Source organism: Dipodomys spectabilis, unplaced genomic scaffold (assembly GCF_019054845.1).
Source record: "Dipodomys spectabilis isolate Male_0828 unplaced genomic scaffold, ASM1905484v1 ptg000145l, whole genome shotgun sequence".
Lineage (NCBI taxonomy): Eukaryota > Metazoa > Chordata > Mammalia > Rodentia > Heteromyidae > Dipodomys > Dipodomys spectabilis.
The window spans coordinates 23,667,027-23,690,385 of record NW_024870822.1 but is presented as its reverse complement, the minus strand read 5'-3'; the positions used below and the strand labels follow the sequence as shown (position 1 = coordinate 23,690,385).

Sequence of the window (23,359 nt, the reverse complement as noted above, 5' to 3'; positions counted from 1 at the left end):
TTCAGTTGGTACTAAAGGAAGCCCAGGGCCAGGGAAATGGCCTCATGGCCTGAGCAGGGTCCTGGAATGTGACCTCTGCTCTTTATAGAGCCATACGTGACTCTTAAGGATTAGATAAGTCTCCGCTTCAGCACTGATGCAGATGTTAGGACAGAATTATGTATGACTAAGAACAGGCTTTTTGTTTGGGGTCAGGAGGAAAACCACTGGATATAGAAGCTGCAGCAGCTGTTGTTGAAGGCAGGTGGTGCCTGACAGCATTTTACAAGGTATTCTTCCATGTGTGGTCCTGAGAAGCAGAGGCACCTAGGAGAGGTCAGGCTTGGGATGAGAGTGTTGATTTCAAGTTCTGGAACATTGCTCACAGCCAGGACTATCACCCATCTGTGGTGCCTACCAACTGCTCTGAGGGCCCATAATTCTTGCAGATGGAAAACAGCAAAGAACTAGGGTCAACTTACATCAAAGAATGCCTTGTCACTTGTGTGCTTTGGGGCCCCCATGCTGGGGCTGGCAGGAATGACCATCTCCACTTCGGCCAGATCAATGTGGCCTTTACAGCTCGTGTCCTCACCCGAGTCATAGTAGCGTAGCTAGGACCAAAAGGATGAAGGTGAGACACAAGAGACACAGAAATGGAAAACAGCATTGTTTTCCAAACTGTATTTGATTACTTCCTCTGTATCTTGCTTAATTATATATGCTAAACCTAGAAGAATATGGAGAAAATGAGTAATAGCCGTCACTTCTAGGAAGGGAAGCTAGATGGGAAATGAACTGGTGGGAAAACTGTTTAGATATTATTTTAAAAAAGCAAGCTGCCAAATAGCATGAAGATATAAATTCCCAAGAACCCATCTGGACACTGTGGCATGCACCTGTCATTCCACATATAGTGGAAAGTATAAATTGGTGGAATCCTGGTCCAGGCAGAGGCCAAAAATGGTTAGAGGTACGGCTCAATCAGTAGTAACGTACCTGCCTAGCAACTGCAAAGCCCTACCATACTGGAAAAAAAAGTTCCCATTTAGCCAGTTGTTGGTGCCATATGCCAGTAACCCTAGCTATTCAGGACGCTAAGATCTGAGAGGATTGTAGTTCAAAGCCAGCATGTAAAGTCTATGAGCCTCTTATCTCCAATTAAGCACCAGAAAACCAGTGCTGGGGCTCAAAGTGGTACAGCACTAGCCTTGAGCAAAACAGCTCAGAGACAACACCAAAGTCCTGAGGAGTTCAAGCCCTACAACCACCACCACCAACAAAAACAACGTTTGACAGATGAAATTTTTTAGATTTCTATAAAATGTTTTAATCTGTTGTAATAATCATGTATTCCTTTTGGAATAAGAAAAAAATGGCAAAGCATATTAAAAGTTAGAGCTCGCTGGACTTCAGTGCACAGGAATGCCTGGTGTTTGCATCTCTGTGGGCCAGTCTCAGACTTCTCTCTCTCTTCCCTCAGGCTTGGTATGAGTACGACTAAATGGAAAAACTATATACCTTCCATATTAAAGAAATCTAAAAGATTGGTAAGAATGCAAGTATAATTTGATGCAATTTTCAATTACAGAAAAATAACATTTCTACATTATATTTAGTGGTTTAATGAAACTTTTCTACAGAGGATAGGCTCTATGATTTTAGAGACACTGCTATTTTAAAGCACAGTTCTGAAAAAGGAGTCTATTTGTATATTTTAAAATGCTTAGACAGGCGCATAGCTGTAATCCTAACTACTCAGGAGGCTAAGATCTGAAGTTTCTGGTTTGAAGCCAGTCTGGACAGGAAAGGCCATAAACTTTTATCTCCAATTAACCACCAAAAAAGCCAGAAGTGGAGCTGTGGTTCAAGTGGTAGAATACTCCTAGCCTTGAGCAAAACAGCTCAGGGACAGCGCCCAGGCTCTGAGTTCAAGGACTAACCTTTAAGAAACCCCTCAAGAAGAGGCAAAAGTGGCCCCCTGATACAGGCTTCATCTGTACGGGGTCCCACTAAAGCACAATAGGATTAATAGTCCAAGTCTTTTACAGCAGACCTCACTGCACAGATAAACCCATGGAGTCAGTATGCCTCAGGCTGCCTGGCCTGTGATAAGACCACAGGGGGCATGCAATGCTCACTCATGAAAGGCATACAGAGGCAAGAGGTTTGGGTGGAGTCCTTCTTCTTTGAGATCACTGGATGCCAAGACTAATCTTCAGCTGCTAGAGCAATTGCTACAAACTTTACAATGGTCAAAGATTTCCTAACATGGTCAGCAAGGTCCAGTCTAGTACTTGCTTATTGTGAATTCCAGGGCTGAGTAGACATATGCCCCTCTGCCTGTTTTGGACTCTGCCCCTGCCATTTCCTTTTTTAAATTGAGGTTGAACTCAAGTTTTGTGCTGGTTAGGCAGGAGCTCTAATAATGAACCATGCCTCCAGTCCAGGCATGCCCCCTTGCTTTTTGTCAGCTGCAGGGCTTGAACTCAGGGCCAGGGTGCTGTACCTGAGCCTCTTGTGCTCAAGGCTAGTGCTCTACAGTGCCACTTCCAGTTTTTGAGTGGTTAATTGGAGGTAAGAGTCTCACTGGGATTCTTCTGTTCTGGGTGGCTTCAAATGACGATCCTCAGATCTCAGCCTCCTGAGTGGCTAGGATTACAGGTGTGAGCCACTGAAACCCGACTTCCAGTCCTCATGGTTTTTTTTTTTTTTTTTTTTTTGCATGAGTTATTTTTGAGATAGGGTTTTTCTGCCTGGGCTATAATCTGCCTATTTTCTGTTCTAGCTAGTACGACAGGTGCATGCCACCATGCTCAGCTTCTTCCTTTCGAGATGATATCTCATGGCCTAGAACTGTTAACCTTTCTCTCTCTCTCTCAGCCTCCCACATAGCTAGGATAACACAAGCATGTGCCACTGTGCCCAGGTATTGACTGAGAAGGGTCTTGAAATGGGATCCTCCTGAAATGGGCAGGCCTTGCAATGGTATCCTTCTGATATAAACCTTCTAAGGTTTTACTATCTTTGGGGGCAGTGGTGTCTTTTTCTTTTTTTGTCAGTCATGGGCATGAACTCTGAGCCTGGGTGCTATCCCTCAGCTCTTCAGCTTAAGGCTAGTGCTCGACCACTTGAGCTATAGCACCACTTTGGGGTTTTTCTGCTTATGTGGTGCTGAGGAATTGAACCCAGGGCTTCAGGCATGCAAGGCAAGCACTCTACCACTGAGCCACCTTCCCAGCCCCAGTGGTGTCTTTTTATAGTAACTAGTACAGCAACCTGCACAGGGGTGGGGTGCAATAAATGCTGATCCATTCAATCACAAGTGGCTATTTCTGCTGAGGCTGACGGGCACCTGTATTCTGGGGAGTACACACAGGTTTACACATACTTGAAGTATGTACATAACAGGCTGAAGCCCTCAGGTGCTTCCTGACCCGGCTGTTAAGAGTAGGAGATAGATAACTGAGCATTAAAGAAGAGTCCTCGTTGGTCTGCACATGCTGGACACCACTGTCCTGCCTCGACTGCATGCACCATGTAGGGACTATTTTGGAATTGCCTTCTGAAGACTACTACCCTGGCTTGGGGACAGCCTGGGCCCTCGAGGAGCCCCCAGCTGTGTACAGAAGACCCTCACAGAACAATGTGTACCTGAGAAATTATCTGTTGAGAGCCACACAATACCAGGGGACTAAGGTTACCCAAGAGAGAAGTAATTTCTTTAGGCTTTTAAACAGAATTACCTGATGTTTCGTTATATCTAAAACAAACCAACGGGGTTTCCAGCCTTTCAGCAGAGCTCCTCTTTTGTACAGTGTTCCCTCAAAGGACCTAGAAGGAATGACAATAGAACAGTTTTGATTTTTCATCTAAAAATGCTATGGAAGGATATGTTGCTTTTCTTCGTCAATTTTCCATTCTCTTAGATGATCCCAAACTGGCCAGTTCTCCCTGGAGTTTTGCTTCTAGATCTCTAGGGAGCACCATGCTTCCAGGTTAGGAATGACTGAAGCAGAGCTGGAAGCAGACCGAAGCCTGAAGACACTGTGTGACTGGCATGCCCTTGGCTGTCCTATGTGAAACAAATTCCTTTTGGCTTCAGCCAGCATGACTGGTATTTCCTTTTACCACTGAAAAAGTGCTGACTAATACAAACACTCAAAAGCTCTGGCAGAAGTAATAACAATTAGGAATCAACCACAACTAACATTTTGGCATTGTTTTACTTGTAATATTTTTCCTCTTCAAATAACCATATAAAGCTTTTAGAAAATCCTGAGGAATGAAAGCAAATCCATTTCCCATTTACAAAAGGCTGTGCTGCACAGCCTAGCTCAGAGGGACCTGTGAGCTTTCTGAGCACACTGAGCAGGGTTCAGCAACTCACCTGTTTTCATCATTCTTGGATGTGTACTGGCTGTAGAGCGTGGCAGCCCTGCGTTCCACCCCATTGGATGGGGAGATGCTGGTATTCTCGTCACCCACATTGCTCTCTGGGAGGTGCAGCATAGGCCTCTTCTGATAGGAAGGTACGTTGGTAGACATAATTCCTGGGGACCCCAGTGGGTATCTTTGGGACTGAAAATGAGAATAGGAGCTAGGAGAGCTTTACAGAGACTTGAAACGACTGAAATTTCACCTACATGAATTTACCCCAAGGAAAAAAATTAGACTAACGAACAAAGATGCATGTATAAAGATGCTTGTTCTGGGGTTATTTATAATAAAACTTTTAGGTAAGCTAAATACATGTGATATTTCTATATGATGCAATTCTAGGAAGCTACTAAAATATACTGATTTTTGCACAGTGAAGGATATATATTTTAACATTAAGTAAAAAGGAAGATTTATAGTATATAATTTCTTTAATATGAACATTTAGAAGTGTGATGGCATAGTATCTTATTTCTGTTATAAATTGTGATTTGATTTTTATCTATTTTACAACAATGTATTACCATATTAAAATAAGTATTTTAATAGGCATAATCAGAAAAAATCAAATATTTCATCTTTTGGGATAAAAGGCATAAAGGCAATACCTATCTGGCCTGTGCAATAATAGCTTCTGAAATGCCTTTTGAAGGCAGGAGACAGAACCCCTTGAAGAGTTTTCTTCTTTTTCTTCCTGGTATGCTCCTCTGAACACTTAACTGTCTTGCTTTCCCTTCTGTTACATCTGAAGTAAATCTGCTGTGGGTATGCAGCTGTGAGATTCTTTACCTTGTCCCCATGCATGAGATGTGGGGGACCCACCCCCCCAACAGTGTAGACTGGATAGGATATATGATCTGGTACTCAGCATAGTAACTTGTACATATTATTTGCTTGATAAATGTTCCTTAAATCAGAAACAGAATATGGAGTGTGAGAAGCAGAAAATGAAGTATTTGGTTTAAAATATTTCTTTGATAAATGTTTCTTAAATCAGAAACAGAGAGGGAAGTGTGAGCAATAGAAAGTAGTATATTTTATCATTTTAAAGTATTTTAATTTTCTCTCTCTGCTTCTTTCTCTGGAGCAAACATAGCTTTGGCATTCCCCTCCTCCCTTGTGTCATAAAACAAAAGCTGAAACCACAAAGGCACCAAGACAGAAAAGAACCCAGTAATTTCCCCTGGATTCTGTGCCCTGAAACCTAAGTATTATGTCACTGTGGTAAAGTGAGACACTCAGGAAATATTCAGGCATTTGGGGCTTTCTTCCCTGGATATCAGGACATGACCTCTCCCTTTCTATCCTTCTGATTGTATACTCCTTGGGTCCTGTGACCTGTGGCAGCGGGCCCCACCTAATCTAGCACCCTCTATAGCTCAGAGGTGTCTATGATAACTCACATGGTCTATTCTTGGCTCTTCCTTAAGGTCCGCTGTTACCTTTTCCCACAACTGGTGCCACTTCTCTGGGGTTTGGTTCAATTTATGCTCCAATTTTTCGATTTCCTGTAGAGAAATGAAAAGAGTTTTCCAAAAGATCAGTTTTTCACAGGTTAGGGTTATGCCCTAGAGCTGTTTCTTGTACTGGACCTAGACAAACAGCAAGGCCAAAGGGGAGCTGAAGAGGGTGGGAAATATGTGATTTCTGAGGTCTCCCAAGGTAGGAAGATTGGTGAGAACATGAGCTGGCATAAAAGATCATTAGCACCTGTCATCAGGTATTTTGTTTTGTTTTTGGGGTTCAGACTGGCTTAAATAGCAAAAGATATAAATGTGTCCCAAACACAATCACCTTCTCATGACTCAGCCCATGATAAATCTGATGGCTAAACCAAAATGCCAACACCATAATGTCACCTCTGTGGCTAGGAGTTGAGAATTCTGTCCTTGACACAGGAGCCTCTCAACTCTGACTCAAACTATATACATGGAAAGAATGAACCACGAGATGCTCAAGGAAGTGGATTTCCCTTTGGACAGGCATCTAGCTCAGTGCCCTAATGCAACACACTCCTTCTGGTTAGAAAATCAGAGGACTCTTAAGAAGTATCTGCCCCACATTAGGGCTCAAAAACATTCCTTAGGGTGACTACTGACAGAATATTCCTTGCAGAAGGTGGTTGGCAGTCATCCCATCAGGCCATCAGTTACCCACACTCCTTACCAGAGGAAGTAAAGCACCCACAAAAGCTTTAGTCCAGACCTGACTAAGCTGAATAGACAGCTAAAACAGTTGGGAAGCTACTGAATGGAACTCCATTTGTATTTGCTCAATTGCTTCCTTGTAATCCTAGGAAGTCTTTTATTGAGGTTCCTTTTCCATAGTTATATATGATATCCTACTGATGCAGGACAGCACATCTGATTTCTTCAGAAGTCCTGCCTCTAACTCTATCCCAGAGTGAGAGCAGCAGTCGAAGCTTGTAAGCCAGTCTTGGCCAAGCCTGGTTCCTGAGTGTTTCTGAGGTCCATGGTGCCTGTAGGTTATGTATCTACCTGTGTTGACTTACACTGAAAAGGCTGGTGAGAGCATCGGGCTGAGTACAGCAGACATCATCATAGCATGGCCACACTGTTCTCCTTTGGCTCTGGGGTCCAGCTCTTCCAGCCAGATCGGACTCTTCAGAGGGGAAGTGTTTAGGGGCCAGCATCAACCAGTCATATGAAGGCCCAGCAGACAGGGTCTCCTCTATATAGTAATCCCACTTCTTGAGGCTGGAGACATTTACATTAGGCTTCAGGGCCTGTTTAAAGAAAACTCTGAAATGTAGTTTTTTTTCTTGGGCTCAGAATACCCTGACAGGCTATCCATTGACATTCTCAGGACCCAAGTGAATGCATGGAGGTTCAGACATCACCCATATAAATATTTAAAAGTTATTCATCAAGATACTGTCCACCCTTAACACCGGGAAGGCCAGGTTTAAAAAAAGAATTTCTGTATTCTACATGAAGTGGGAGCTTCCAGTGAGCTGGTTTCAGCTCCCAGTCTTTGGCATAACACTCCTCCCACCTTGACCCAGCATAAATGCTAAAATGCAGCCTATGAAGCAAAACTTCTGCTGCCTGCTAAACAGCATTTTTTGTTTTTTTTGGCGCAACCTTTGGGCTTAGGGGGTATAAGCACTATTTGGGAGGCAGATTTGGAGAAATAGCCTGTGAGTGGCCTGAATTTGGGCAAGGAAATTTCAGGGTAACTAAAGTATGACTTTGGGTATTTGAGTACTTGACATTGGTCTCTTGAGGAGAATGTAGCTGGAGGAAGGTCCTAAATGCATTGGGCCCAGAATAGGGACCTCCTCTATCTCCTACATTGGAGCAGTACTGCTTACCAAACCTACCTGCTCTCAGAGTCTTTATATGCAGCTACACATGACAGAGTGTTTTGCCCTGAGATTCCCATACTTATTAGGCTGGCTCCACATGCCCCTGCTTCCCACATTGGTCCTCTCAAGGGTTACAGATAGTAAGAAAAAACTCCAAAAGCATTTTAGATTTTCTTTCAGGTTGGGTTATTAGCTCCATCTTAACTCTTGACATTATCCTTTCTAGGTTTTAGGGGTAACCTAATTTTTTTTGGTAAGAATTTAGTGATTCATTTCTATCACAACACAAACTTATAGCAAGCAGCTCCAGCTTTTAAATAGCTTTTGGTATCAGACTTAGCTTAACTATTTATGAAAATATAAACAGCTTATATATACTAAAACTAAAGAAAACATTAACATGAAATATTTTGAAAATGAGCGATGATTTCTTACTCTACCTCTATTTCCACTGGTGAATATAAATAATTAAAGAAAATGGGACTCCGCTTGTGCATTCTGTCAATGCACTCCCAAATACAAATTCCCTTCTTGGCATGCTTGTCTCCTTTATCATCAAATAAAGTTCCTACAAATAAATACAATGGAATGAAGTTAACATTTTACCTGAAAGTATGATATATGTAATAGATGAAAATGAAATGTTGCAGTTTTAGAGCCATATGAAATACATGTACAGAAACCTTACAAGATAACTGCAGTCTAAAGGCAGAAGTAACTTTACAGCTATGTGGAAACAAAACAGAGTGGAAGGAAAACAAACTGGTTAAGTTTTCTAGGCAGTGAGCAGTACATCACTCCTACTCTGTACTCTGTATCCTGTAAATGTATCTATAACCACAGAGGTCGGTGCCAGGAAATACTCTAAACATTTTTTTTTTTTTGCTGGTCCAGTGGCTTGAATTCAGGGCCTAGACACTGATCCACAGCTCTACTTCTGGCTTTTTAGTGGTTAATTGAAGAGTCTCATACAACCTTTCTTGCCCGGGCTGGCTTTGAACCATGATCTTCAGATCTCAGCCTTTTCAGTAGTTAGTATTAAGGGAGTGATCAGCTTGCACTTGGCAGCCCTATACATTTTTTCCAAGAGAAAACAGAAAGACTTAAAAGTTAACTTGATGTAACTTAATTAAAAACCTAATTGCATTTTTTTTTAAGTTGTTGCCTGTTATAAAGTCATTTAAAGCCTTTTCATGTCTAGCAGATAAATGATATTCACAGAAAAGAGGAGACAAGGTGTGTTTCTGTATCCTTGGGTGCTTAAAACAAAGGCATAAGTTAGTGGGGGCATTTAAGAGTTTTCTGACACCACTTTCATACCTTTCAAAATAGATACTGGATTGCTCACATGAGCCTACTTTTATTTTTTAATGGGGGAGGAAGACAGGTCAGGATGAGGCAGGAGGAATTTCTGTAAAAGGCCTGGAAGGATTTATCTCTTAACAGCACTGTCTTTCTTTAAATGAGATAACTGAGCTTAAAGTCAAGAATTTTGCCAGTTTATTAGAAAAGTTCAAAGCAATACAAATTCTCTAATATGTGGGGCCCTTTAACTAATGAATGTTTTTTTTTTTCTACCTCCTCTCCACCTGTTATTTTTTGCTGGTACCAGGGTTTTAACTCAGGGCTTAGTGCTCACCCAGCTTACTGGCTGGTTGCTCTACCAGTTAAGGATTTTTGCTGGCTATTTTGAAAATGAAGTCTGGTATACTTTTCTGCTCAGGCTGGCTTTAAACCTTGATCCTCTAAATCTTGGCTTCCTGAGTAGCTAAGGTTACAGGTGTGAGCCATGGGGACTTTGATTCTTTACTGCAGAGTCCACTGCAGTGGTTCTAAACCTTAAGTCAAATTAAAAAGTCCCCAAGCCCCCAAACCCCTCAATTCTCAGATTCACTTGAGACCAATTATTTCAGAATCTCTTGGGATGAGACTTGGCTATTAAGCATTTTAAGACTTTCCCAAGTGACTCCAATGCTCAAAACTGAGACTGTACTAGAAGTTAGAGTGAACCTTTTTTTTTTTTTTTTTGGTCAGTCATGGGGCTTGACCTCTGAGCCTTGGCACTGTCCCTCAGCTCAAAGCTAGCTCTCTACCACATGAGCCACAGTGCCACTTCCGGTTTTCTGGTGGTTTATTGAAGAGTTTCACGGCTTTTCCTGCCAGGGCTAGCTTTGAACAGCAATCCTCAGATCTCTGCCTCCTGAGTAGCTAGGATTACAGGCGTGAGCCACTGGCACCCAGCTCTAGAGTGAACTTTTAAAGGCCACTCACTTATCTTTCCCTTTGAGAGGGGGCATTGATTAGAATCTTATGTGGCAGTAAAGCCCCATGTGAAATAGGCTCTGGGCACCTTTGCAGACAGCAAGAGAGTGAGCTGAAACCATAAGTCAGCTCAAGAACTGGCCTTCCCTTCCTCAGTGAGCCCCTTTCTCCATTCTAGTGACAACTGGTAAATGGATCCAGGAACAATGGGCTTTTCTTACAATGTCCAACTGGCTGTCTTAATATGTGTATATGAAAAGGGAACAACTTAAAAACAGCTCACAAAATCAAACAGATTACCTTAAAAATAGTTCATATCATCATTTGACTAGTGTCAGATTCCATCAGTTTATAATCCTACAATCCATTATTACAATCACGATTATTATGTAGTATTATCTAATCACCATTATAATCTCTATTTATTACTCTTCAAAGTCAAGGGAGAGTTCATGGTATTTAGGATTTTCTGATGAAATCTTAATTATGACTGATGCATCCCATCAGCAGTGATTGAGGGTCCTACTCTTTTGGTCTTGGCAGGTAAAAGGTTAGTTACTACAGCTGTTCCTAAATGATGTTTCACTGTGTAAGTTTCATATTTCCTGTGTCTCCTAACATAACAGGAACAGACCCCAAGCTGGCAATCCAGACTAGGCTGGGGATACAAAAATCAGGCTTCGGGCTGGGAAGGTGGCTCAGTGGTAGAACGCTTGCCTTGCATGCTCAAGGCCCTGAGTTCGATTCCTCGGCACCACATAAGCAAAAAGAAAAAAGCCGGAAGTGACGCTGTGGCTCAAGTGGTAGAGCACTAGCCTTGAGCTGAAGAGCTGAGGGACAGCGCCCAGGCCCAGAGTTCAGACCCCACGACCAGACCAAAAAAAAAATCAGGCTTCTTTGATGCTAATTAGGAAAGTGGCCCTTAGGCCATTTGTCCAGAGAGTGGGGAAGAGAGAGGGCTCTTCAGCAATGACACTCTAGGATCCTAAATGCATGTTATGTATTTTATGAAAAAAACATGAGATTAGGACACAGGATGGGAATTGCATTTTCAAGCCATCATGATCTTTCAATACATACCAACTATATTCCTTTACATAATTTAATCCTTTCATTTTGTTTAACCTATGAGTAAGAAGTAGACAAATAGCCTTTACCGGTTTTTCAGATGAGAAAACTGGTGCTCAGAGAGATGAAACAGTTTTCCAGCATCACCAATACTTTCTAACTTAGTTCAGTGTGTTCTATCCACTGTACCAGCTGTGTTAGCCTTGATAGCATAGTGGAATTATCTGGGTACTTTAGCAAGTTATGGCTGTCCTAGGACCTACCACCAGATTCTGACCTGGTTGGCTGGAGGTATTTCCTGGATGTTGGGAGCTTTAGAGAAGTTCCCAGGTGATTCTAATGTTGAGTCAAGTTTGAGAATCATAGTGTTAGGTCTTGCTGCTTTTCTGATTGAGAGCCATCTGCTAAAGTAGAAGCCTTGGCTTTGGCTATATTTTCATGCTGCTAAGGTAATTTGCTCACTAGTTTAATTAGCAAAACATAAGCCTATTTATGAACCAAACATTGGATGCCAGTGGCTTGCACTTGTAATCTTGACTACTCAAGAGGCTCAGATCTGAAGATTGTGGTTCAAAACCAGCCGGGGCTGGCAAGTCCCTGAGATTCTTAGTCCAATGATCCACCAGAAAAGCTAGAAATGGAGCTGTGGCTATAAGTGATAGCTTTTTCATTCAGGCTAATACTCTAATTCCATGAGTCTGCAGGTATAAACAAAATGGCGGCCAGTTGGATAAGTAGTCCCTACCAAAAAGTGTGAAATGTAGTAGGCAACTTCAAAGGCCTGCCCTAGAAAGTATTTTTTTATGTCAGATTTTAAATGAGATTTTTGGCAACTATTTTCTTGTATATTTTCTCCTATGGTACATAGGATATATTACATATGGCTTACCGTTTTTTAGTTTGCTTATCTTTTTAACAAAAGTAGTCATGGATATTTCTCCCACCTCCATAATAACAAAAGGAACATACATTTCCCTTAGGAAATGTTTTCAGGGTCTTTCACAATCTTTACAATATTGTATTAAAAAGTGTAATAATATCCTGGCGCTGGTGACTCGAGCCTATAATCCTAGTTTCTCAGGAGGCTGAGATCTGAGGATCGTGGTTTGAAACCAGCCAGGCAGCAAAGTCTGTGAAACTCTCATCTCCAATTAACCACTTGAAAACCAGAAGTGGTGCTGTGCTCAAGTGAAGAGCACTCACCTTGAGCTGAAGAGCTCAGGGACATTGCCCAGGCCCAGAGTTTAAGCCCCATGACCGACAAGAACAAAAAACAAAAGTGTAATAATGCATCTAAAATTTATCAAGGCTTAATAAGTGCTAGTGCCAATATATTTATAACTATTTTCTCATGTGATCACCAAGGCCCTAATGAATGGGCTATCATAACCTCATTTTAAAGATGAGGAAGTTGGGGATCAGGAAGTATGAAATTTCACCAGAGTAGATAGATGGTAGCTAGAATTGCTGAATTTAACCCTGGCCTGTTTGTTTTGGCACTTTACCTCTTGAACCATACCTCCAGCCCAGCTTTTTGTTAGCTTATTGAAGATGGGGTCTTGCATACTTTTCTGCCTTGGCTAGCTTCAAATCTTGAACCTCTGAGTCTCAGCCTAAGAAGCTGGAATTATAGGCATGGTCCATCTGCACCTGGCTGAGTCAAACATTTTTTATAACTGTGATATAACTTTGAGGCATCAAAATAGTAAACTTTACAAAGTTCCTATAAGAATAAATACCTGCTGCCAGGTGTTGGTGGCTCATGCCTGTAATTCTAGCTACTCAGGAGTCTGAGATCTGAGGATTGCAGTTCAAAGACAGCGGAGGCAGGAAAGTCTGTGAGACTCCTATCTCCAATAAACCACCAGAAAACTGGAAGTGGCATTGTGGCTCAAGTGGTAGAGTGCTAGCCTTGAGCTGAAGAGTTGAGGGACAGTGCTCAGGCCCAGAGTTCAAGCCCCACAACCGACAAAACAAACAAAAGAATACTTGCCATCTTTAAGAGCTAAGAAAAAAATTTCAGAATAAGGCACTTATTCATATTCATTCTACTTTCGTAGCTCAGTTTAAAACTCTACTTCTAAGCTTGTCTTACTTGCGGGCAGTGACATAATTTTCATTAAAAACAAACAAAACTAACAAAGATGAAATAAGAGTGTATAAATGTGTTGACATACCATGCTCTAACCTTTCATAGTCTGAATCCAGGAGAAATGTTTTAAACCGATTAGATACATAGTGGAAGGCCAAAAACTTTAAGTAATAGAGATTGAATTCAAACTCAGTTGGATACTGGTTGTGCACCTGAAATATAAAAGGCAAAGAACAAAGGCAGGATCAGAACAAAAAGTAAATGCCAGGTCAGTGAGTACTGACATGAAATATGCAGGAGAACATTTGGTTATTCATCCAACAAATACTTGTATCTCTATAAGACAAAGAGATAGGGAAAAAAGAATCTTTTCTAAGTACTAGGTTTCATATTAGGGTTTTTTAAATATTTTGCTTAATTTTGACAGCACTGCAAGATAAGCATTATTGCTCTTTTCATTTGAAAAGCTTAGAAACAGCAAGTTATTTACTTAGGGCCATTAACACCAGTGAGCTGAAATTTGAACACTGGTTTGTTAGGCTGTAACATCTGTACCCCATTCACTATAGTATACCATACAAAGCACTGGACAGATATCACATCAACAAGTTAATAGTTTTTGTGATATAACAGTGGGGCAGAACTACAAAATTGCATTCATAGAATTTTGGCACAGGAAAAACCAGGAGGATGAAGTTGTGTCTTAAGGTAACAACAAGTGACATTTTCTGGACAAAAGAAATGTGTGCATGTCCAGCAATCCATAAGGAACCAACAGAGTCACTAAGTAAAGAAATAAGGCTGTAGAAAAGCAAGAACGAATGAGGCTAGGACTGAGATATACAGAACTGCCTTGGAAACAAGGAGGATTACAGAAGATATAATCTTCACGTGCCAACAAGGGGCAGGAACACACTCTTTTAACCATTTTTTTTTTTTTTTTTTACCAGTTAAACAGCAAGGTCCTAGATACCAAGTATAAGGATGATATGGGAGGAGAAAAGTAGGGCAAAGCTTGGAAGTTGTTATATCACTCTATGTTTACCACACAGGGAGATTCTGAGAAGCAATCTTATATTGGCAAGGGTATGCTAATGACCTGTGACTTCCTAACCCACTAGGCAACTTCACCTCTGTTATGCTCAATTTCTTATGACCAGTTAAGAAAATTTTGCTTGGTTGAGAAAAGTTCCATACTTGCTTAAAAGTTGTTTCAAATAAATACTATAGACTAATAGCTTTCCTTTCCATGTAAAATTTGGTCATGAAGACACAAACTTGTTCAGCTTAAGTGGGCAGGCATGTATGTAATATATGAACCAATAAGAATTTTAAGCCATGATCTTGACATCAAACTTTACCATCTGGTTAGAAACCTAGTTTTTTTTTTTAATGAGGAAATTTAATGTAACAATCTCACATTTATTTTACAAATTTTGCCATTGTCTGAAATTATACAGGTCATGCATATTATGGCAATGGAAACAAATCATTCTAGTACTCCTTTCTACCTCAACTGCACACCATATATATTTCCTTTAGGTGCTGATAGTGAAGCTCAATTCCTTATATTTCTGCTTTCTAGGTCTATGCTACTTTTTCATCCCTAATCCGAACTTTAGGTATTTTATGAATAATTAAGTAATATAAATATGAGTAAATTAAATATGTAACTCAGAATCTATCTTATCTGAGAAATGCTGCCTCAATTTCTTTGATTTTTGTTGTTGTATTTGTCGGTCATGGGCGCTGTCCCTATGCTCTTTAGCTTAAGGTGAGTGCTCTAACGCTTGAGCCATAGCGCCACTTCCAATGGAGAGTTTTTTTTTTGTTGTTGTTTTTGTTAGTTTCTTTGACTTTTCATGTCACGACCTTGAACTTTCATTTAGCTTTTGAGTAATTGCATAAAAGAATGAACTTTCATGTGATTATCTTCATTTATTTATTCCTAGTTTCTAATAGAAGGAAAATATATTATCTTCTCAGATGAAACCAAATTATAAACATAAATATGAGAAACCTAATTTTTTGTGATGACTTAATTGCTCTCTCCTCTCCACTTTGCAACATTTCTTAGCTTTTTCATTGAATGAAAGCTTATAAGTAGTGCAAAATAAAATAGAATTTAGGAAGATGCATTAAAAGAATCTGAACCATATTCAGTGGGCCTGCATACACAGGCCTTGTAGGGTTTTGGAATTTCTATCAAATAGAATCTCATCAGCTTTTACTTCATTTTTTAATGAAGGGACTGAGTCCTATGCTGTGATTATGATATATAAGCATATTCAATCACTTATTGGGGGATTCCCAGAATTTTGACTACTACACATAGAGCTGCTACTTCTGTACAAGTCTCTGTAAGGACCTAGGCTTTTTTTTCTCTAGAAAATTCTTAGAACTAAATGGTTGGTGTATGTTTATAACTTTTTAAGAAATGGCCAAATTGTTTTTCAGAATGGTTGTATAATTTTATAATCCCAAAAGCTGTGTGTGAAAATTTGAGGTCCCTCATATTCTTAAAAAAATGTGAATGGTCAGGTAAAGAGGAGTAAAATGGTATTTCATTATGACCTTCATTTGTATTTGCTAAAAACAATGTCATGTATTCTGCCATTTGTATATTTTTGGCAAAGCCAGTAAAATGCTTTACCTATAAAAAAATACCCTTGCTTATTTCTAGACAAAATTTACCAGAGATAATGGTCTATAGTTCTCTTTTACAGTCTGTGTCATCTAATGGTAATGCTGGCTTAATGGACTGAATTGGGAAGTAGTCACTTTGTTTCCACTTTCAGGGAAGAGTTTGTTTTTTTTCTTCCTGAAGTGTTGGTGAATTTATCAGTGAGGCCACCTCGGTCTGAAATTTTCACTGTGGAAAAACCTTAGTTTCCTTAATAGATATAGGCCTATTCAAATTATTTCTTTTTGAGTAGGTGGGGTAGTGGGTGGCTTTCAAGGGTACTTACCATTTTGCCTACATTGTTGGCTGACAAGTTTACAGTTATGTCCTTTTCTTTATTTCTAATATTGGTGGTTCCCTTCCTTCTTTCCTTTTTTTTAAAAAAAATTTTGCTTCAGTCAGTCTAGCTACAGGTTTATCAATTTGAGGAATCTTTTCAAAGATAGCTTTTGGTTAGTTTTCTTTCCTATTGACTGTAAGATTTTTCTTATCCTAATGCATTTTAAGTGTGCTTCAAATAATCATAATTATGTAGCATTGGGAATGATAGGCATCTTAGCCAGTAAACTCTGAGCTTTTCCCTATGCAAATGAATACTTGCTTCTTTCAGGTATCATCTGGGTTCTGCTATTCAAAATAATTTTATATTACTGAAGATAAATTATGGAAGGCATTTTAGTATTTTTTCCATTAGGGAGTGAAACCTGCCAGTTTACTTATTTATAGGAACTGAATCTAAAATGGAATTTGGAGAAACATGAGTCTTTATAGTCTTTTTGTCCATGTGCCATTAAATTCTTTGTAAAATTTAAAAGGTCTATAAAAAAGGTATCACTCAAGTCTCAGAAAAGAGCAACATTTTTGTAATAAGATATAATGAGATTATATTCTGCTTTCAAGTATTACAAGTAATAAAGTATAAGAAATATTATACACAACTACGAGTATGGCTAGATACATTAAAGAAAAGTAAGTAGCTAATACCAAACCTTGTTATTTTACAAATTAAGATTTAACAAATATTGTGCACTTTATCAACCATTTTACCTAAGATTTAAAAATTCCATTATATGGGCTCAATATTACAACACTTAATGAAAATTTGTTTTAAGAGTTTAGATTATGTAAAGTTTTGCTAGTTTTCAGTTGAAAGGGTGGCAGCCAGATGCAGCAATATGAACAGACCATGCTTCCATCAGTTGCAGCTATGAGTGAATAAATTTTAGAGTAACCAGTGTCCATGGGGCAGATTAGCTGATCACATAGTTCAAAATGAAGTTTCCTGTCTTCAAAAGGAAAATAACTTTTGCCTTTGGAGTAGAATCTGGCTTGGTGCTGGCATGTAGTAATGACACAGAGAACCACATTAATGAGCTAATTTACAATGTGAATAATCTATGGCAAAAATCAAACTGTTAACTTTTCTCAATGTAGGAAATGATAAGTTTCTAGAATTCTCTCAAAGATTTACTCCAATGCTGAAACAAAAGGGGTACTTCATTCATATTGAACATATATTTTTCATTTGGAAAACTCATTTTTAAAAAATTTAGATTAAAATTTCATTTTGTATTTTGGATGTATTTTCTTTTGAAAGATTTGGCTCAACTATTTCAAGAAAAGGAAGTATTTTGTAATGATATAATTTGAACTAAGCCCCTTCTTTTAGAAGCAACACAAAACATCTCTGCCAGATTGCTCTTATGAAATAGTGATCTAGCATTTACAATTCATCTGACACCTGGATATACTGGCATAAACAATGGCTTTTTAGATGATGAGGCACTTCTAATTTAAGATCACTACTTCATGTGTTTTCTTTGTAATTTTATTAGTACTAATGGACAAGTCTAGGCATATGTCCATGAACTGCCTTTTGGCAAAGTATGTTAGAAATGATTAACAAGCCAGAAACAGATTCTACCCAGGAAAGGTTTCACTTACTGCTGTGTTAATTTTGAATTAAAAAAAAAAACCACATTATTGGGCCTGGCTCTGTTTTGTGTCCCTGAATTATTTGGCGAAAGTCGAAGTAATGTAAAGCACTGTTCAGTTGAAAGGCACTCAAAGAAAGCATTTTTTGAATGTCTAAAACTAGTATGTAGGAAATGATGGAACCCTGCCTTATAATTAAGCCACCAAGAATCAGAAGCATCATTTGCTAACTATAGACTTCTTAGATTCCTCTGTTCTCAATAAACTATGCATCTTCAGCACAAAATAATTTGTTTGACCAAAGCTGATACCAATCATAGTTAAGCATCCTGAAATTACTACAATTAAAGTTACAGGCTCTTTGTTACAACTTGTCTGAATTCAGGTTAGCAGGTATGAGGTATTAGCTTCAAAGGGGTTTTACAAAATCTAGAACAGTTTTCAGTTTCAATGGAAATAATTTAAACATTCAGCTAGATTTGAAAATCATACTAAAAGGGTCGTTAGATCCTGAATGATATTATTTTCTACAGTTTGTGAAGCATTCTCTAGGAAACAACTAAGTTTAGAAGTAAATTTGTATTGTTTTATTTCAAGTGATTTATATAAACATGTGAATTTTAACTCTTATAAGGGGTGGGGAACATACAAGACTCACTAAGACATACATGTGTGCTTCTCATTGGCTATCCATAACTGTCTGCTGTGTGGGTCATAATGATGCTATAAAAATGCAAGTGGTTCTGGGGCAGATAAGGAAGGTTTCCTGCCCGTAAAAACAGATATGAGAAATTAAACTTTGCTCTCAAGTTGCTTTATGTAACTTACTGTTTTATTTTGTTTTTAGATTGGTATCATAATGTATCTTAAGAATAACATGAATGCAATTTACTCCACATTTTAGTTCACATTAAACTGCTTTACTCATTCTACTTAAGGGTTACTCAAAGAATACTGGTTATCTCTTTTTTTTTGGTCCGGTCGTGGGGCCTGAACTCTGGGCCTGGGCGCTGTCCCTCAGCTCTTCAGCTCAAGGCTAGCGCTCTACCACTTGAGCCACAGCGCCACTTCCGGCTTTTTTCTTTTTGCTTATGTGGTGCTGAGGAATCGAACCCAGGGCCTCAGGCATGCAAGGCAAGTGCTATACCTCTGAGCCACCTTCCCAGCCCCATGGTTATCTCTTAACACTAGACTCTCCTCACACTCCTGCACCTGACTCCCAACAAGGAGTCACAACAAGTGAGATACAATGATGTTCCCGTTTGTGAGAACAATAGATCTTATACAAGAACTTCCTGTTTTATTGATTATGAATGAATTCTTTTGCTTACTCATCTAGGTATGCAGAATTCTGCAAGGTGAATACAGGGATTAAACAAATTTAGTAGGATATTTAACTTAGGGTAAGTTCAACTATGCTAGCTTATTCTCTTGAAATTGTACTCCCAACCAAAAAAAAAAAAAAAAAAAAGATTTTTTTTTTTTTTTTTCCAGTTATGGGGCTTGAACTCTGGACCTGATGCTGAGTCTGAGCTCTTCAACTCCAGGTAAGTACTCTATTCCTTGAGCCATTTCCAGTTTTCTGGTGGTTAACTGGAAATAAAAGAGTCTCATGGACTTTTCTGCCCTGGCTGGCTTTGAACCATGATCCTCAGATCTCAGCCTCCAGAGTAGCTTAGGATTACAGGCATGAGTCACCAATGACCAGCAGAAAAAGAATTTTTAAGAAGTAAAACACACAAAAATAAATGGGAAAATGGGAAGGCACATAGCAACATGCCAAAATTCAAAATATGGAAAATAGAAGGGAGAACACCAGTGAATGACAGAAGAGGAGAAACTACACTACAGTGCCTGAAGGAAGATAATTTGAGAATATAGTTGTGCAAACTCAGAAAAGCTCAGAAAATGGAGGTCCAAGGCATAAAAACTTAGGGGGAGGCGCTGGGAAGGTGGCTCAGTGGTAGAGCACTTGCCTTGCATGCTCGAGGCCCTGGGTTCGATTCCTCAGCATCACATAAGCAAAAAGAAAAAAGCCGGAAGTGGCGCTGTGGCTCAAGTGGTAGAGCGTTAGCCTTGAGCTGAAGAGCTGAGGGACAGCGCCCAGGCATAGAGTTCAGGCCCCACGACTGGACCCCCCAAAAAAAAAAAAACTTAGGGGGAAAGTCTCCTAGGTCCTTTCCTATCCTATGTTGTCATATGACTAACCTCTTCAAAGCAAGATATATTCTAGAAAGACCAAACTTGGTAAGCTCTAAACTTGGGGATACAGGCACAATTGGGTTAGTGATGAAATTGAACTGAAAACAGCATAGAAAAAGTACAACTGGGATATACCTGGACCATTTCCTGCCCTCCTTCCAAAGAACAAGCAGCCAGATTTATAAGTGCTCTCTGGGCACCAGATTGGTAAATTTCTTCTCTAAAGAAACCAAATACTTGCTGTTTTCTTTTTCTGGAATTTCAAATTTACTGAGTTGGGCTCAGGAACTTTTTCAGGTTTACTGAAGTCAAATTTACATAACAGAAAATTCTTTATCTTAAGCATATAGTTTAAATTTTGTTTTTTGTGTACAGTTGAGTTACAACCGCCACAGAAAAGTTCTCTGATCTTTAAGTTTGCTCATGTCCTTTGTAGATGATTCCTTCACCTGACCACCAGCCCAGACAATGTCTGATGTACCTTCAGTCAGTATGATTTTGCCTTAAAAAAAAATTTTTTTTATGGCTGGGAAGGTGGCTCAGTGGTAGAGTGCTTGCCTTGCATGCATGAGGCGTTGGGTTCGATTCCTCAGCACCACATAAGCAGAAAAAGCCCAAGTAGGGAGGGTGGTGGCTCAAGTGGCAGAGTGCTAGCCTTGAGCTGAAGAGCTCAGGGACAGCGCCTAGGCCCAGAGTTCAGGCCCCATGACCAACAACAACAACAAAAAAAGGATTTCATGTAAATAAACTTAAGTATATAGTTTTTCCAGTTGGCTTTTTTCACTGAGCATAATAATTCATCATATTGTCATATATATTAATATTCCATTTTGTCATTTTGAGAGTATCATATATATGGAATCAGATAGTATGTGACATTTAGATTGCTTTTTCCATTCAATATAATACTCTTGACATCTGCTCAAGTTGTTGCATATATCAACAGGTCATTTTTCTTCCTACTGTTTTAATGTGAATAGTTTTCCGTTGTCAAATTTATAGGTTAGCCATTTACCTATTTTAGAACCTCCTCTCTTTGGCTATTAAAAATAAAGCTGCTTTGAACAATACATCATATAGTTAGATCATGATATATTTAGACTAGTTACATTTAATGTAATTATTGGTATACTAGTGCTTGGACCAGACATTTTATTTTTTACCTTCTCTTTGTTCTGTTTTATTTGCCTTCTGTGGACTACTTCAACTTTGATTCATCTATAGTATATCTCTTTACATAGCTGACATACAAGTGTTTGGGCCAGCCATTTTATTTTGTGAGTATATCTTTTTACATAGCTTTCTAAGTAGTTGCTGGTAGATGTTATTTAAAATGTCTGGTAGTCTGATAAAGTACAGGCTTTATCAGTTTCAGCCAAGTGTAGGAACTTTAGTTCCCTTTATGCTTCCCATTTATGATCATCTTAACTTTTACAATCATCTTAACTATTTCTGCTTCAAATGCTAAACTTAATTAGAAAACACGGGGGGGGGGGGGGGGGGGAGGAAAGTCTGCCATATTTACTCATGTCTTTTCCTTCCTGATATTCCCAAATTCCTTTTATCATTTAGTTTCTGTTTGAAGAAACTATATTATAAATGAGGAAGAGTTCTGTAGGAAATGTGGAGTCACTAAAGTTTTTGCAAAAAGGAGTAACACCTTTGTGTCTAGCTTTCACAAGGTATTAGCAGTCCTAGTTAGGAAGTTCTAGATGGGCTTAAGTCAGAGCATGAACAACACTTAAGGCCACGCAAATTTCCAGGGGTGGGTGTGGTGGCGGCAGCTCAAGTCTGAAATCTAAGCTAAGTGAAAAGTTGTAAATTGGTGGATTTAGATTTGAGGTCACCTCTGGACAAAAAAACATAAAACCCTACCCCCCCCCCCAAAAAAAATAAAACATAAAAGGGCCTGGGGTATACTCCATGTTAAAGTGGTAGAACATCTGACTAGCAAACATGAGATCTTGAGTTCAAACTTTAGTACTACCATTTTTTTTCCTCAATTCATTGATAGAATGCCTACCCCATTTTAGAGATTGAAATAACTGTTACCTGATAAAATATGACAAAGTACCTGTTCCCAAGAATTTTAAGTCTAAATAGGAAGCAACAGACACACAGATAAATATGCTCTGCTAGTGTTACAGATGCTACCAAGGAACTGTATATGTGACACACATTAGGAACACAAATGAGAGGGCCAGGAAAACATTCAAAAAATTACTTAAGAGCCATACAATATATAGTGCTCAGAATAGTTGAGGCACATAGTAAGCAGTCAATACCTGTTAGAAGTTACTGTTAGTGGTGGTGATATGCGTAGGCAGGAAATAGGACAATAAACAAAATAAGTGCTTTCATGAAGGACTCACATGCTTTCAGCTATCTAGAAGAGAAAAGAGATGCTTACTCCCCCCTCCTCTGGCTTTAGCTAAGCTTTGTTTCAGAGACAATGCTCTACAAATTTCTCCTTCATGTATTTGTGGAAAGGAGTATGAGTAAAGCTAATGTTCAAACAAAACAATATATTATTAGCTGCAAAGCATTTAAAAATACATACATGCTCAACCAACCGTGTTACTGGTGTTTCCAAGGGCTGCTTGCGTAGATGAACTGAAATTACTCAATAACTCTTTTAACAAGTGATCTAGAGCAGTAAAAAACATAGTACCCTGTTCCTGTGTGTATATGGTATGAAAGGGGGATTAAAAAGTAATTCTAATTTAGGGTAAAAAAATGTTCTACAACTGTAGTAATTATGGAACTCGGTGAATACACTAAAAGCTATTGAAGTATACATTTTAAGTAAATTAGCTGTGTTGTTGTTCAATAAAGTTATTTAAAAAGGCAAGTGATCAACAGAATAAAAAGAAAGCAAACTACATGCTAACTTGATCTCTTCAGAAGATCTAGGTCCAATTTTGAGTCCATAAAATATTTCTACCTTTCCAGTACTTGGGGCCAATAGATTTCAAAGAGTCTCACTATTATGTCTGACATACTAGAACCTATCTCTAGAGTTATGGTACAAATAAGACAGTTTGGAAATGTCAATCCTCCTTTTGTTTTTAGGCCAATTTAAGCTTCACTGTGAAAGTTGAGTGCCCTGTAATTCTCAAGTCCAATCCTGACCAAGGTCCCACCAAGGTGGGTCTAACTGTTCTGCCTAGGATGATGAAAAGGAGCCTAGAGTATTCATGTCCCCCCTACACTCATTAGGTTTGACTGGATTACATACACAGGCATCTGTCTGGCCTCTTGATTAGCCTCAATTAGTTCACAAAGAATTGAGCTGGTCAGTGTTAATCCCATAACCCAGCATACAGGGTCCCTGATTATTTTTTTAGGATTAGGCTCTACTTCTAAGCCA

General features: G+C 39.2%; 1 protein-coding gene across 3 annotated transcripts in view; it reads right to left on the bottom strand.

The window, feature by feature from the left end:
- Sbf2 (SET binding factor 2) overlaps window positions 1-23,359 on the bottom strand; it is a 306,050-nt gene that overhangs the window by 1,969 nt on the left and 280,722 nt on the right. For all 3 annotated transcript variants that reach the window (XM_042691358.1, XM_042691360.1, XM_042691359.1), the window contains 7 exons: window positions 13,255-13,381; window positions 8,188-8,315; window positions 6,932-7,165; window positions 5,823-5,927; window positions 4,370-4,560; window positions 3,726-3,813; window positions 462-593 (listed from right to left, as the gene is read on the bottom strand). In XM_042691358.1, coding sequence (XP_042547292.1) covers window positions 462-593; window positions 3,726-3,813; window positions 4,370-4,560; window positions 5,823-5,927; window positions 6,932-7,165; window positions 8,188-8,315; window positions 13,255-13,381 — 1,005 coding nt within the window. The remainder of the gene's footprint in view (window positions 1-461; window positions 594-3,725; window positions 3,814-4,369; window positions 4,561-5,822; window positions 5,928-6,931; window positions 7,166-8,187; window positions 8,316-13,254; window positions 13,382-23,359) is intronic.